At 47.3% G+C, this 16,556-nt stretch overlaps 2 protein-coding genes across 3 annotated transcripts; both read left to right on the top strand.

Annotated features, from left to right (window-relative positions):
- Positions 1–951: 951 nt before the first annotated feature.
- On the top strand, positions 952–5,990 carry LOC109768275 (receptor-like protein EIX2). Its single transcript, XM_073499684.1, has 2 exons — positions 952–4,517; positions 4,708–5,990. Exons 1-2 carry the CDS (start codon positions 2,088–2,090, stop codon positions 5,446–5,448), a joined length of 3,171 nt encoding a protein of 1,056 aa, XP_073355785.1. The 5' UTR covers positions 952–2,087; the 3' UTR covers positions 5,449–5,990.
- A 5,687-nt stretch (positions 5,991–11,677) lies between these two features.
- LOC109768266 (beta-1,2-xylosyltransferase XYXT1) lies at positions 11,678–15,578 on the top strand. Of its 2 annotated transcripts, none has more exons than XM_040388723.3 (4): positions 11,678–12,256; positions 13,569–13,652; positions 13,829–13,966; positions 14,039–15,578. In XM_040388723.3, exons 1-4 carry the CDS (start codon positions 12,091–12,093, stop codon positions 15,238–15,240), a joined length of 1,590 nt encoding a protein of 529 aa, XP_040244657.1. In that variant the 5' UTR covers positions 11,678–12,090; the 3' UTR covers positions 15,241–15,578. The 2 variants fall into 2 exon arrangements, with proteins under 2 accessions (XP_040244657.1, XP_020182595.1); XM_020327006.4 differs by having other exon boundaries at positions 11,681–12,256; positions 13,817–13,966.
- Positions 15,579–16,556: the final 978 nt, after the last annotated feature.

Below are 16,556 nucleotides of genomic sequence, written 5' to 3' on the forward strand. Positions count from 1 at the left end.
ACTGATACAAACAACGGAAACCATATAACACACCCAAGGCCAGATACAGCAGGTACAGGAACAGCCACAACACCTCATCCAAGCATACATCAAATGAGCAATAATGGCAGAGCTTGAAGTAGTAGGAGTAGTCCACCATGACAGACTGTCACTGAGAGACGAGGCTGAGCTCGGCGAATGTAGGCCTCCAAGACGGCGCCTTCAAGAAGGGGAACGACACCGGAGCGTCGTCGCCGCCGGATCCAAAGGATCATGGCTTTTACCTGGATCATTCGAAGGGGGAGAGGAGCCATGACGACGCCTTCAGGAAGGAGATGACACCCATGGAGGTTGCCGCCGTCGGCCCGACCAAAGTCGAGCAGGGAATCTCCCTTGGCACGCACGCTCCACCTTCGAAACGCCACCGGTCGCCATGCCGCCTGTGCGGCCATAGCAACCAGCCCACACCTGAGTCGTGCACCTCGCCCACAAGCAACACGACTACCACCACCGAGGCCGCCGCCCTTGCATCCAGGACCCCTCTGCAACCACCACAACGGCTAATGGGCGTAACCGACCGATGAGAGGTAAAAGGCACTCCCTTCACCCCAAAACCAACCCTTGGCGGGAAGACGGCCCAGCCGGCAGGCTCGGAGCGGGCCGAGGCGGCGGGGCAGGGGTGTCGCGCTATCGACGGGCGCGGCAGCGTGCCGGAACCGACCGATGTTGGCGTGGCTGCGACGTGGTGGGTAGTGTGCTGGAGGTGCGCGCCTGGGGCCGGTTCTGGTCGTGCTCCGCCAGATCTGGCCCTCCGGGCGGCGCGGGTCATGGGCGGCGGCTGCTTCCTCGTCTTCTGGCCAGTGGGGGTGGCACCGTGACGGTGGTGGTCGACCCTCACTCGTCTGCTCCTCGGCTGGTCGATGTGGCGGACGGTGGCGGCCTGTTGGTCGACGTCGGCGGCTCGGTGGGTGCCGTTGGCTGGCCGGTGGTGGTGGGGCGCACCGGGGAGGGCAGGGGCCTCCTGGTCCCTGTCCCCGACGATGGCGCGGTGCGGTGGCTACTGTGAGGACGAGGCCGGCGGCTGCGGCGAGATCGAGGCCGATGGCTACGGCGAGGTCGAGGCCGGCGGCTGCGGCGAGGTCGTGGCCGGCGGGTGCTGGCAACTCTCTCCCCTACCTGGATCTTGCACGAGCGAAGGGGCGAGATCTCCCTGCCGCGGCGAGGTGGAGGAGGAGAAGGCGGGGGACCCCAAGCGGCGGCGACTAGGGTTTCCTCCCAGTCGTGAGCAGGGCGACCCGGGAGGAGGGAGAATACTCGTTCATCGGAAGAGCCAGATAGTCTAGAGGCAAAGGGAAATGGTTCAAGAGAAGATAGCGGTGGACAATCTTCATGTCCCATGTTGGAACATGACCCATAGTCATCGTGTTAGACTAGAAGCGCAGCGGCTTAAGCCTTCACCGTTCTATATCATGTTGTACGTATTAATGTCTTCCCTTCTTTTTTTCATTTGTCTCTGCTGGTCCAAAAAGGCTTCTAGCACTCCTAATTACTCCCTTCATTTCAAAATAGATGACCCAATTTTGTAGTAACTTTGTACTAAAGTTAGTATAAAGTTGGGTCATCTATTTTGGAACGAGGGGAGTACTTAAGTATTTTAGCATATGATGTCCACAAGATTAGTTTCCATTGCTTATCTATGGACATAAGAATTCGAGTAGAGATTTTCACTTGTCGATTTATATGAATGTGTCATTTTATCTTTTGGTGAGGCCGTGCTTCAGATCGTTGGATACTTCTATATAATCGACAAACAGCAAGTGGATTTGGCAAAAGAAAAAAAAGTGTACATAGAGGCGATGCCGGGGCTGTGGAACACTTCTGTTCGATTTTGGCCTGCTCAAGTCCATAGTGCGACCTGCATATACAACAAACAGAATTGAGTAGTGACCTTGACAGTAGTGTGTGATTGCAGGCAGGCAACTCCCACCACATTCTAGTCACAAAATTGCATGACTGGGACTTTGACCGTAGACCCCGTGGGGCTTAGTAGTATGGTATATAGCTGAATACTAGTAACACTGAGCCTGTAGCATACAGATCTAGCCCGTATGATGCTTCCCCAACTACTCAACTGTTGTTCTTCCAAGATGCATCTCTTGTTCACTACCCTCATCGCCATAAGCATCACTTCAGCTTCACAAGTGTTGCATGCCCATGGCGGCGGATGCATCCCAGCTGAGAGGGCCGCCTTGATCTCCTTCCACAAGGGCATCACAAGTGACGGCGATCATGCCCTCGCCTCATGGCAGGGACATGATTGCTGTCGGTGGAGGGGCATCAACTGCAACAACCAGACAGGCCATGTCATCAAGCTTCACCTTCGCAATACATTTCCGTACACTTTCAAAGGTCCATGCAGTAATGCTAATTCATTGTTTGGCGAGATAAGTCCCTCTCTACTTTCCTTGAAGCATCTAGAGCACCTGGATCTTAGCATGAACTGTTTGCTAGGCCCAAATAATGACATTCCTCAGTTCTTGGGCTCCATGGAGAACTTGAGATATCTTGACCTCTCTGGCATTCCATTTACCGGTAGAGTTCCTTCTCAACTTGGTAACTTGTCTAAGTTGCAGCATCTTGACCTTGCCCAGGCTAGGTTTTTTTCCGAGATGTATTCAACGGATATCACCTGGTTAACAAAGCTACCATTGCTGCAGTACCTTAGCATGAGCAAAATAAATCTCTCAGTGATAACCGACTGGCCTCGTACCTTGAATATGATTCCATCTCTAAGGGTTATCAATCTTGTTCAATGTTCACTTGATACTGCAAGCCACTCGCTTCCCTACCTTAACATCACGAAACTTGAGAAGCTTGATTTGTCAAGGAATCAGTTAGGCCACTCAATTGCATCAAGTTGGTTTTGGAAAGTGACGACCCTCAAATACCTAAATCTTGGTTTTGGAAAATTTCCGGACGCACTAGGAAACATGACATCACTCAAGGTACTTGATTTGTCATTCAACAATCTGAATAGGACTGGAAACCTTAAGACTGTTCTTGAAAATCTATGCGGTTTGGAAATCCTCGACCTCTCTCAAAATTCTATGAATGGCGATATAGTGGAGTTGATAGAGGGGTTACCGCGATGCGCATGGGGGAAATTGTTGGAGCTGCATTTCCATCAAAATGAATTCATGGGGACCCTGCCAAATTTTATAGGGCAATTCAGCAGCTTGAGCATACTTCACCGGTCCAGCAACAACCTCGTTGGACTTGTACCGCCAAGCCTTATGAATTTGGCATGTTTAACCATTCTTGATCTCCACTTGAATCAGCTCAGTGGGAATGTACCAACTGAAATTGGTGCCGTTACTGCTCCTACTTCTTTGGACATAAGCGGCAACAACTTGACCGGAAGTATACCAGCCGAGCTTGGAAAATTGAAGCATTTGGATACTCTTTCTCTTGGAGGGAACAAATTTATTGGACCAATACCATCAGAGGTTATGCATTCAACTAGCTTAACCTATCTAGTCCTCTCCAATAATCACCTTAATGGAAGTGTACCCACTGAATTAGGTTCTCTCAAGATTCTGGATTATCTGGACCTAAGCAACAACAACCTTAGTGGTCTGATCACAGAAGAACACTTTGCAAACCTAAAAAGTTTAAACTCCATAGACTTGTCTTCCAATAACTTGAAGATTGTAGTGGATTCAGATTGGCATTCTCTATTTAAGCTACAAAATGCAGATTTTAGATCTTGCCAGATCGGTCCTCTCTTTCCAGCTTGGCTTCGGCAGCTGCGGGGGATCACTAAACTTGACATTTCGAGCACTGGTTTGGACGACAAGTTTCCTGATTGGTTTTGGTATACATTTTCACGGACATTACATCTCGACATCTCTAACAACCAAATAAGTGGCAGCTTGCCAGCACACCTGGATGGTATGGCTTTGGAAACTCTTTCTCTAACGTCAAACCGGCTCACTGGGTCAATACCTTCGTTGCTGGCAAATATCACTGCGTTAGACATCTCCAACAATAACTTTTCAGGAATAATACCATCAAATTTTGAAGCCTCCCAACTTGAACTATTGATTGTCTACTCAAATCGAATTGTTGGGTCCATTCCAGATTCTATTTGCAAATTGCAACAACTGTTTTATCTGGATTTGTCAAACAATTTTTTGGAGGGTGAAATTCCTCACTGTTTTGACATCCAAAAACTACAGTGTCTTGTGCTCAGTAACAACAGTTTATCAGGAAAATTCCCTGCATTCTTGCAGAATAACACAAATATGGAGTTCTTGGATCTTGCATGGAACAAGTTGTCTGGAAGATTGCCTACATGGATTGGAGATCTGAGGAATTTAGGTTTTGTACTCCTGAGCCACAATGCATTTTCTGATAATATTCCAGTCGACATAACAATGCTTAAGTATCTTCAATACTTGGATAAAGGGGCAGCCCCAGTGCATGTAGCTCCCGCTTGCGCAGGGTCTGGGGAAGGGTCCGACCACTTTGGGTCTATTGTACGCAGCCTTTCCCTACATTTCTGCAAGAGGCTGTTTCCAGGACTTGAACCCGTGACCTCATGGTCACAAGGCAGCAGCTTTACCACTGCGCCAAGGCTCCCCTTCTCTTCAATACTTGGATCTATCAAGCAATAATTTTTCTGGTGCAGTACCTTGGCATCTGTCGAACTTAACATTTATGACAAAGGTAAATATGGATTTCGCGGAAATGTATGGAGTCATGGGATACAATCTGATCGTGATGGAACCTGGTCTATTTGGAGATATATTTTCAGTGGTTACAAAAGGACAACAACTTGTGTATGGTAAAACGCTTGCAGATTTTGTAAGCATTGATTTATCAAGCAACTCCTTGACTGGTGAAATCCCTGGAGACATCACTTCCCTTGTTGCACTGATGAATTTGAATTTATCCTCGAACAAATTGAGTGGGCAAATTCCAAACATGATTGGGGCCATGCAGTCACTAGTATCTCTTGACCTCTCTGGAAACAAGCTCTCCGGTGGAATCCCGTCGAGCTTGTCAAGTCTAACATCTTTGGAGGCTTTGAACCTGTCCTACAACAATTTATCTGGGAGGATACCCTCTGGCCGCCAACTTGACACTCTCAGTTCGGACAACCCATCAATTATGTACATCGGCAACAGTGGACTTTGTGGGCCTCCTCTCCACAAAAATTGTTCTGGAAATGGTACTTCTATCCATGGTGATCTCGGAAGCAGCAAGCAAGAGTTTGATCCACTGACCTTTCATTTTGGTCTTGTGCTGGGACTTGTGGCAGGGCTCTGGATAGTGTTTTGTGCATTATTGTTCAAGAGGACATGGAGAATTGCTTTCTTCTGGTTCTTTGACGAGGCATACGATCAAGTCTATGTATTTGTGGTTGTGAAGTGGGCAAGGTTTGCAAAGAACACAACTGCAGAATAAGCATTATTGTTCTGAAGGAGCCAGTGTGTGTGCTGCAACCCATATAATGAGAGCTCTGGACTGTTAACCTGGGCGAGGAAGATCTTGAGCAGCATCTCATGTGCCTTGTTTATATACCTCTAAACAAAGATGAAGACGTTTAGTTCTTCTGATACATTTATGACGTAATTATTGTGGTACATGCAAGACTTTTGTGTTGTTAAATTATCCCGAAACATGTAAGATTTTACTCCCTCCGTCCGGAAATACTTGTCCTAGAAATGGTTGTATCTAGACTTATTTTAGTTATAGATACATCCATTTTATTCGTTTCTAGGACAAGTATTTCCGGACGGAGGGAGTACTACTCTTCTGAACTGTACTCATGGATGTCTTTTGCTGAATACTCTGAACTTCTTTCTGCGATCACGATGAGTTAATTAGCTTCTTTGTTGTTGCACAATGGGTTTGTCAGCTGCACTAATCAATCATGAAATTCTTGCAAAACTTTAGTTTGTAATCTTGTACTCTGTGCTATAGCAAAAAAAAAAAAAATCTTGTACTCTGTGATGTACCACTCCCTTACGTTCTGAAGAGCGCAATGCACATGATAAATTTTAAACATTTGGTTGCCCCCTCATGTACTGCCTGGAGCATTCAGACTTCTGATACTATGTCTGAAATTTTCTGCTTGTTCATGGTGCTTGGATGGAATTATTTTCTCATACCGTCTGCAGAAACAAACTTATGCGTTGATCGGTTTCAGTCGATTGGGTTTCTCTGATAATCAAGTGCCTGTACAGTTCTTTTGAATTTTTTCTGCACTGAATTTCTCTGATGAACTAGTAGCTACTGCTTTGTACAAAGTATTTATTTACCTTTCTAATGTTCTTCATTAATTTTTTCGAAAAAGAATAATTCTCTTCACTGTAATTTCTCATTCGTCTCTGCACGAACCCATCGTGGATCCAAGAGGTTGTATATAAACTACAATACATTGGTTACGATTACGAATTCACAATCATGAAACAATTTCTATGGGATGCACTGTCAGACAGACAGAGCAGAGTGCACTATGCGTAAATGCTTGTTCCTTGTCTCATTTTTCCCTTCTGGGGACGAGTTTGTGAGCACCAGGGCCGGCCGTACATGGTGATGGAGATTCAGATCGAACAGTTGATGTTTCAGTTCCTGGCCTCGCAGAGTTCAACCCCACATCCCACCTTGAGCGATTGAAAATCCCCTTTGGCGCCCATGCGGGGCGATGGCTTTTGCACCGAAGTGCCTGAACACCTTGCCAAAGCAGAGTGTTGACAAGGTCTGAAATTTGGAAGGCAATGTTTGTTCGTTTCCCTGCTGCTGCTGTCACCCTGCTGCTGCTGTCACCCTGCATTTTTGGAGTGTTGGTCTGCCACTTAACTGCAAGATTTTTGCTTGGTTCGTAGTGCAGTACAGGCTCTGGACTTCGGATTGAAGTCCTCCAAGATCAAACTTTGTTACACGAGGGAGATTCCTGCAAAACTTGAGTTTTTTTTCCTTTTTTGTGCTGCGCAAAACTTCAGTTTATAATTCTGCAAACTTTCTGAAGAGCACAACTTTCATGGAAATTCATTCAGATCTTCAGTTTATAATCTTGCACTCTGTGATGTACTTCTCCCTTACATTTTGAAGAGCACAGTGCACACGATGATTTTTTATAGTAACTCCGTTTAGTCTTTACACATGGGTTGTACTGTTCTCCCCTCCCTTCACGTGCTGCTTTTTTAATTGGTTGCCTGGAGCATTCAGACTTGTTGTACCAGTTCCAAAGTATTCTGCTTGCTCATGGTTCTTGGAAAATTATTTTTCGCTTAACCATTTGCAGAATCCAATGTATGTATCCGTTGGTTTCAGTCAAACGGATTTTATCAAGGAATCAAGTGCTTGTAAGAAAGGGAGTCCTGGAGCAGTGGTAAAGCTGTTGTCTTGTAACTATGAGGTCATGTGTTGAAGTCCTGGAAACAGGCACTTACAAAAATGTAGAAAAATGATGTGTACTCCCTCCGTCTAGGTGAATAAGTCATTTTAGGTTGTGCACCGTGACCAAGGAGGAGGGGAAAATGAGAAAACTTAATGTTTACTTGCTAATTAATAGCATTGCATGCAATGAACTATTCACTGCATGTCGTGTTTGGTAGTCTCAAGTCATTAAAAGCATGTACACCCATATCTTTTATTGGTTGATATGTCAAGAAATAAGAAACAAGGTAGAAGTTAATGCATCGTGCGTAAGTGTTTTGGCATTATTTGGTTTTCGTAAGATGACTTACACATCTAGACGGAGAGAGTACTATAGACCCAAACTGGTTGGGCCCTTCCTTGGACACTGTGCAAGCGGGAGCTACATGCATCGGGCTGCTTTTTTTTTAATCAAATGCTTGCAACTGAATTATTGATACTGTGTCAACCTTTCAGTTTCTCGCTCATTGTCGGTTCAGATTCATTAAATACTACTCCTTCCATCCGGAATTAGATGACACCCAAACGGATATATCTAGACGTTTTTCGGTGCTAGTAGATACATCTATCTGAGCATTAAGTACTTTCGAACGGAGAAAATACCACAGGAAATACTGGTTACAGTCTTTTCCATGCTAGTATTACCTTCGTCCTGTTTTACTGGTCCTCTCACATTTTGTGTTAAATTTTGACATTAGATTCTAACAAAATGTTAATGCATGTAACCAAAAATAATATCTCTGAAAACTATGTTCAAATACAAATCCAACAATATAAGTTTTGATGACATGCATTTTTTTAGTTAAATCTATGGTCAAAGTTTGGCACAAAATACTAAGAGTACTGTTAAACATAAATTTGGTATTTAGAGATAGTCCGAGATTTATAGGAATTGTTTTCATCTTATCTATAGGAGGTGTCTTGCCTTCAAAGTCTTACTCAATATATACTAGCCCTTGAGGCTCAATAATACATCCAACGCATTATACCAATCCTCCATCTCTTTTCCTTCTGACGTGGTATCAGCCTAACCGTTAAACTCTAGTCATCGCCGCCGCTTCCGCTCTGCGCCGCCCCCGGGGCGGTCGGTCTCCATGATCGCCGAAGGGGGCCGCGCGGCCCGTACATAGGGTTCGTCCGCTAGTCGTATTGACCGGTTGCCCTCAAGAGTTTTTTTTTTCGATCTTTTGATCAGGGTTTCTCTCTCCCACCGGTCGTCTTGATATGTGTTTCTTTTTTGTTTTCCGATCAATGATTTGTTTGCGTCGCGTACCACCGCTGTTGACCCAGCGCGTCTCTACTCCGACATTGGCGCGACCCACCTGCCTCCACTTCGACCCGGCGGCCTTGTGCGACACGCCGGCCCTCACGTCCGTCGTCCGTGCGTCTGCCGCCCTGCTCCGACCGGGGTTTTTCATCATCCACCGTCTCCGCCGCGTTTGGACGGTCGTTTCCGTATGGCGTTGCATTCGCAGCTCGGCCTAGCCGCTTGGGCGTCCATGCCGCGTTGGCCGCTCGTGCTTAACTACTCGGGTGCCGGCACCGCGTTGGCCGCTCGTTTTGCACGCCGTTCCCGCCGGCCGTCTCGCCGGCTTCAACTCGGACTCCGCCACCACCCCGCCTCCACCGACCAGCGTCCCCGACCTCGCGCGTGACCCAATTGATCACCCGCCCGCCTGTGATCCGCCACATTTGCGCCGTGCAACCGATCTGGCCCGTCAGCTGCGTGCGCCTCCGAAGGTCCAGTGAAGACAACTCTCGATTACAGCGCGCCCCTCCATCGATCGAGCACCGGCCTCTCGCTGCGTCGCCTCGTCGGGCGGCAGCGCCACCTCCCCGTGGTTCTCTTCGCTACTCCACCGACTCGCGCACTGCCGTTGCGTCGCCCCTTCGGGTCGTAGCGCCGCGGCATGCTGCCTGGCGCCGCCCGTGGTTGCACCGACCCGCGCGCTGCCGCTGTGTCGCCCCTTCGGGTCATAATTTTGCGGCCCGCGGTCCACCGCCGCTCCGAGGTCATCCGCTCTAGGCTGTACCCGTGGCTGCACCGACCCTCACGTTGCCGCTGCGTCGCCCTGCCGGGCCGTAGCGAGCATGGCACGCAGTCCCTGCTGCCACGCGAGGTCTTCCTGCCGTCGCCCCGATTAGTATGCCGCCGATGCGTCGCCGCTTCAGGCCGTAGCCCCGCGGCACGCGGTCCACTGCGCCATCCCCGTGCGTCGACTTCCCCATGGTACGTGCCATGTAGCCTCCCTTGGCGTGAGAACGCCACTGTCGACGCTACTCTTCGTCACGCTATTAGGTTCTTCCTCGCCTACTTCGAGCATCGTCGTCGTGCTCCTAACCCAGCCACCCGGCCGCGCCTACCGCTCTTCTTTGGCTCCATTGCTACTCGCTCACCCAAGTCGCGCCGCCCGTCCACCCCCTTCATCTTCGTCCAGCACCAGCTCATCGCCAACGTCGCCGTCATCTTCCCCGACCACTTCGTCTACTCTAAACATCGTCGGCGACATCGGCCCCATGCTAATTGGCGTCGCAACCGTTGTTGAGTCCAGCTCCGCTGACCCCTCCGAATCCTCCGACACAGCGTACATCTTTTGCAGGTCCCCGGCTTCGCATGTCCGGTGCTGTCAATACCGATGCGTGCCATCGTCCACGACGTGTCCCCGGGCCTGGCAAGCCTGGAGCGGCACTTCATCAACTTTGTCTTTGTCCATCTATGCATGTCTGGTGCTGGCAACACCGACGTGTGCCTTCGTTCACGACGTGTCCGGTGTCCCCGGGCTTGGCAAACCCGGCGCGACGCCTCATCAACACCGTCTTCTTCCCGGCTCACCACTACCTCGACGCCACTGTGCCCATGACTAACTCGGCGCCTCTTTGCGCCCGCAGCTCCATGGCGACTCCCTCGACACCGGCCACCCCGACTCGACATCGACCACGACTACCTCGCATGGCTACCTCGAGCACGGCTACACCACCCACGCTTTTGGCTACCTCGACAACGGCACAAAGGGCTATCAGCTCGCTTGGGCAGCTCGCCGGCTTCCTTTACAGTCCACGCGCCCGCAACGTGACACCGCCCATGATGCTCTCGCTGCAACTGCAGGGGGATGTCAGCCCATCGGCTGCTATTCTCTCCAGTCTGATCGTCCGCAATGCTTCCGTTGTTCGCAACGCTACCGCTACGATTGCGGTGGGATGTTAGAGATTTGGCATTTAGAGATTGTCCGGGATTAGATAGAAATTGTTTCCATCTTATCTCTAGGAGGCGTCTTGCCCTTCAAGTCTTGTACTATCTCCATCCTGGGTTATTGGCTCCCTTTGGATTTTGTGCCAAATTCTGACCATAGATTTAACTAACAAAATATTAATGCATGTCACAAAAAATTATATCGATAGATTCATATTTGAACGTAGTTTTCAATGATATTTTTTTTGTAACATGCATTAACATGTGTTAGTTAAATCTTAGGACAAAATTTGACACAAAATACAAGGAGAACCAATAAACCAGCCTTCAGTATATACTCGTCCTCAAGGCTCAGTAATGCATCCAGCAGATAATGCCAATCGTCGCTCTCTATCTTTTCTGACAGGGTCCAATAAACCAGAACGGAGGTAGTATATGTGTTCCATCATATTAGTATACTCTCTTTTTTCTAGAATACGCAAGATGAGCGTACTCTCACATGAGAAATCCAAGCCAATGCATGAATCTTTTTAGTACAGTACGTTTCTTCAGCCAACGACTGCAGAATTCAAATTCATTGGCCCTTGGTCATTCATCACAAGTCAAAGTAATGCAAACCGACCCGACGTCCGAGGTGTCGTCCCAGATCCTGCTACACCAGTCCGCACCCACCTCTGCATATGGTCGGCACGGCACAGCTGGTTGGCCTTTGCATCTGGTATCGGATCGGATCGGATCGGCGCACGTTGCTAGCGATGGCCTCGGGGTTCTCATGCCCCATTAATGGCGTGTTTGGCGGGTTGACCACCTCGGGTCGGGTCCCATCACTTGTCTAATTGCAATTAACTGCGCCAGCTGATCGTCGAACAGAGAGCCGTTTGCCATACTATTCGTGTACTATTCTAATCCAATCCGCTGACTTGCAGGAGTAAGGACGAAGCTAGGTGCGAGTGGATCCATGCGGGCTCACCACCCAACCCTTCCTAGTCAAACCTCTTACTGCAACCACGCACATGGAGATCACTAGCTAGGACGCTGCTTAGGCGCCCGCAAACAGCCTGCTGCGTGCGTGTATATAAACACACACATATGCGCCACAGGCAGAGGTTACCCAACACACAAATTTACAATCTAGTTTGAGCAGAAGGAGAGAAGAAGAGTTTACCCAGCACACAGATTTAGAATGTAGTGAGAGCAGAGGGAGAGAAGAAGAGGCTACTCAGGACACAGATTTAGAATGTAGTTAGAGCAGAAGGAGAGAAGAAGAGTTTACCCAATGCACAGATTTAGAATGTAGTTAGAGCAGAGGGAGAGAAGAAGAGGTTACCCAGCACACAGATTTAGAATGTAGTTAGAGCAGAAGGAGAAAGAAGAGGCCACTAAACACAAATTTAGAATGTAGTTACACCAGAGGGAGAGAAGAGATCAAGAGACGGAAGGAGAAGCTACCGCCGGCCGGTTAGGGCGGCGGCCGGATGGCTGCCAACTCGTTCTCGGCGCCGGCGCAGGCGGTGAAGGGCGCGGCGAAAACGTTGGCTCACCGCCGCCAGGCCGTGGTTGGGTTGCTGTTTGCTCTCATCGTCATCCTCGTGCTCCACACCACCGTGGTGTTTGGCCCGTCCCGGTCCACAAATGACATTGGTTAGTACTCCCTCCGTTCACAAATATAACATGCTTTGGATATTTTACTATAGACTATATACGGACTGAAATGAGTTAATGGACACATTAAAATGCGTATATATGCATCACCAAATCAGAAAATAGTTCGAACATCTTAGAATAGTGAACGAAGGGGGGGTACTTAGTAGTGGTAATCTTCTTCTGTAGTGGGATAGGGTAGGTATATGATGCAACCTCTGATGCAATGTCAACGACTTAAGCATGTTAGTGTCAAAACAATTAATGAGAGGAAGTATATGACAATAGCATCATATTATGATACTGGATCATACATAAATTATGTAATATATGAGTCACGTAAAACAGTAAATGCGACCATCTAAAGATATTAACTAAGTGTTGTTTTAGATACAAGTGCAACATTAAGATATAATGTATTGCGACTACTATATCTAAATATTTATTTAATGTCATTAGATAGTACTCCCCCATTTTCATATACAAAGCCACTTTGTTTCAGTTAAGGGCGCTAGGATTGAGGTTCGATCTCGAAAGTGTTGTTCTAATCCCGAGCTCATGTGAGCTCGGGTGAACAGTAAAAAACAAAGGAAAATCTGATTTTGTTGTGTGAAAAATTGTCAAATGTTTTAATATAGCTTGCAAAATTTCATCCTGCAATGACGTGGAAGACGTGGCAAAAAAAATCGATGCTCCAAAATCTTTTTGAACATAACATTTTGGAGCCTCAGTTTTTTTTGCCATATTTTCCACAAATATCATCTGGTGACGAAATTTTGCAAGCTAGCAAAACATTTTTCAATGTTTCACCCAAAAAAAATCAGATTTTTTTGATTTCTTTTCCTTTTTATTTGATTTTACTGTTCACCCAATCTCACACGAGCCTGAGATCAGAACAGCCACCTCCGGTCCAACCTCCATTTTCCTCTCCATGTTTATTTCCTTTAGTACTGGCATGTCTTGGTTTCTCCTCACTAATATATTTCTCTTTCTGTCCATTATTTTGACACAAGTTGTTTATGTGCTGCGGGCCGGTGTTTGCGTGGTGTGTAGTTCTCCGGTGTTTCCTATAGATTCTGCCCCAATCCATACTTGCCTAGTATTCCATCTAAGTGATCTTATATTTTTTTATGAAGGGAGTAGTAATTAAAAGCCAACGTTGGGCTGTACTACCAAACAAGCTACAAGATTCGCTCACGTTGTTTCTAGTCTCAAAATGGGAACACACATATTTTTTAAAATTTGTGAGTCGTTTATTTATGTAATTATTTACTTTAGAATAATATATGCTTGCTTCTTCGTATGTGTGTAGTCGTTCTGCAGTCCACATCGGGCGAGCAAAATGCCAGGACCTCTTCTCCTCCAGCGTTGTTGGCACCTAATAATTCTATTCAAGGTATATCAATTACCACTGCGCGTCGGGTCATATTGTTATATAGCATAGGTATTAGGGTAGTAGATATGTGTATGAAACTATGATGAATGCGATTATACCAAATACATATACCAAATCCTAGGTATTTTGTTTGTTGATTGGCATACTAACATTGACAACTACAGTACATGACATAGATAACGGGCAGAAGGACGGCGCAGCCAAGAACGATGGGGAAAGAAGGGACCAGTTAGGCCAAACAGTAAAAAATGATGCTAATGACAAGATGAAGGAAGATCTCATTGGGCAAGAACTCGATGGAGACGTCAAACATGGTTAGTTGCGCTTAGCTTGCTTCTTTTCGAATGCCATTTCATTCATCATCTGAATCGGCCACGTGCATGCAGGTGCTCCGGGGAAGCCCATCTGCGACCTCTCTGACCCTAGGTACGACATCTGCGAGATCACCGGAGATGCCCGTGCCATGGGCGCCAACCGTACCGTCCTCTATGTCCCGCCAGCCGACGAGCGCGGCACCGATGGCCCGGAGTGGGCCATCAAGGACCAGTCCCGCAAGAACCTGGGGGACATCAAGGAGGTGAATGTCAAGACCCTGAGCGCCGCCCAGTCCTTGGTGGCGCCGGAGTGCACCTCCCGGCACGCTGTCCCGGCCGTCTTGTTCGCCATGAATGGGATCATAGGCAACCCATGGCACGACTTGAGCGATGTCCTGATCCCGCTCTTCATCACCACCCGCGCCTATGACGGCGAGGTCCAGTTTCTTGTCACCGAGCTCCAGCCATGGTTCGTGGACAAGTATCGTCTCGTCCTAACCAACCTGTCACGCTATGACATCATCGACTTCAATAAGGACGCCGGCGTCCGTTGCTACCCGCACATCATAGTCGGCCTCCGCAGCCACGGCGACCTCGACATCGACCCAGCCCGCACGCCGCGCAACTACACATTGCTGGACTTCCGCCTGTACATCCGAGACGTCTTCTCACTGCCGCCAGAAGGCCAAGGAATCCCGTACAAGGAGGCTAACAAGAAGAATGCAGCCAGCAACGACAATGGTACTGTCACGGAGAATCCAAAGCCGCGGCTCTTGCTCATCAACCGCGGCGAGAGCAGGAAGTTCGTCAACCTTCCGGAGGTCTCCTCGGCGGTGCAGGCAGCCGGGTTCGAGCTGCTGGTCATGGAGCCGAGCCGTGACATGGGGATGGAGGAGTTCGCCCGGGCGGTGGACTCGTGCGACGTGCTGATGGGTGTGCACGGGGCCGCGCTCACAAACTTCTTCTTCCTGCGCACCAACGCGGTGCTGCTGCAGGTGGTGGGGCTGGGCCTGGAGCGCGAGGCCTTGCATTACTACGGCAATCAGGCCAAGGCGGTCATGGTGCAACACATCCAGTACTTCATCAGCGCCGAGGAGAGCACGCTCTACGAAAAATACGGCAAGGACCACCCGGCGGTAAGCGACCCAGACTCGGTACACAAGCAGGGTTGGCAGGGTGCAAAGCGCTACTTCTGGGCGGAGCAGGACATCAGACTCAACATCACCAGATTTGCTCCCACGCTGCATCAGCTAATTCGAACACTCCGGGAATAGGGAAACTACTAGATATGTGATACTACTACCTCTGTTCCCAAATGTAATGCAAGATATCTTGGCAGTTTGAATTTAAGCTGCCAAAACGTTTTAGGGTGTAGGTTACAAGAAGCACACCATGGGAGCAGAGAGCTTGCTTCTTTCTTGTTGTTTCAATCATCAGATCAATAGACAGGAATTAAGCACAAGCAAGGTCACAACTAATGCACGGCGTCCAAATCGATCAACCGGAAAACAAGACTTAAGCACGTGCATGACATCGGCATGACCTCCTTTACTACTCTTATAATTTTTATTTTCTTTTATGAGAATGACAATCAGTCAAATTTGAACTGCAAGTGCATGAACTGTTTTGCAAAATTTGGAGAAATATTTTTATGTGTGGTATTTATTCTACGTTTAGGCCTTATCTAAGAAAAGGAAATAAAGTTCAAACATCTACATGTCAGTTACTTCATCGGTTGATCTTGAATTTTTTTTTGTACACTCAAGATGCACCATTACATGACGAATGCAAAAGTTTGATTTTTTGGGGGTATGTTTGCTATATTTAAGTCATTAATTGCATTTCTAGGCATTTAGTGCATATAATTCAAATTTGAACTACAAATGCACGATTTGCGTTGTTGCAAAATTAGGTTACAAAAACCTATTTGTGTTCTTTAGTTAATGTTTAGGTCTTATCAAAGAAAAGGAAAGGATTTCCAAACATCTGGGTGCTAGGACTCGACCCTGAACATGTAGGTTCTTTTCTTATAATGAAAAATGTGAAGGAAGTCTGAAAAAACATGAAACTTGGCATGGTGCCCTCATATGACATCAATATATTGAGGTGAAAAATTGAGAAGGTTTCACAAAATTTGTCACCTACACTGATTAGAAACCGGACCATCTCCAAGAAAGAATCTAAGTTTCGGGAGGGAACAAGTCAGGCTTGAAAAGAAAGTAGCGGTTGCTTTATCGGTTGAGTTTGAAATTGTTTTCACACTCAAGATACACCATTCAATTACACATAAAGATTTATGTTAAAGTCCTTTCTTAGGGTTGCGTGGGATCGAGGTACTGCTGGCGCCATGGTTTACACTCAAGAACTGACGTGGTTTACACTCAAGAACCAATTATAAAGACTTATGTTAAAGTCCTTTCTTTTATGTGGGAACAATAATATACTCAAAATTTCCACATGAATTACACAAAACTTGCACTCTTCTGTGCTATGAAATAATAAGTGTAAACTAGTGCAACTTCAATAATAGTTATAACTAGAAAAATTAGTTATATTATAAGTTCCAAATAAAAGATGGTGTCACAAGATT

Source organism: Aegilops tauschii, chromosome 5 (genome assembly GCF_002575655.3).
Source record: "Aegilops tauschii subsp. strangulata cultivar AL8/78 chromosome 5, Aet v6.0, whole genome shotgun sequence".
Taxonomy (NCBI): Eukaryota; Viridiplantae; Streptophyta; class Magnoliopsida; order Poales; family Poaceae; genus Aegilops; species Aegilops tauschii.

Coding starts and splice junctions, on each gene's coding strand:
- LOC109768275 (XM_073499684.1), top strand. CDS start 2,088: ATGATGCTTCCCCAACTACTCAACTGTTGTTCTTCCAAGATGCATCTC. Junction 4,518..4,707: donor CCGACCACTTTGGGTCTATT/GTACGCAGCCTT, acceptor TTTATGACAAAG/GTAAATATGGATTTCGCGGA.
- LOC109768266 (XM_020327006.4), top strand. CDS start 12,091: ATGGCTGCCAACTCGTTCTCGGCGCCGGCGCAGGCGGTGAAGGGCGCG. Junction 13,653..13,816: donor ACCTAATAATTCTATTCAAG/GTATATCAATTA, acceptor TGACAACTACAG/TACATGACATAGATAACGGG. Junction 13,967..14,038: donor CGATGGAGACGTCAAACATG/GTTAGTTGCGCT, acceptor ACGTGCATGCAG/GTGCTCCGGGGAAGCCCATC.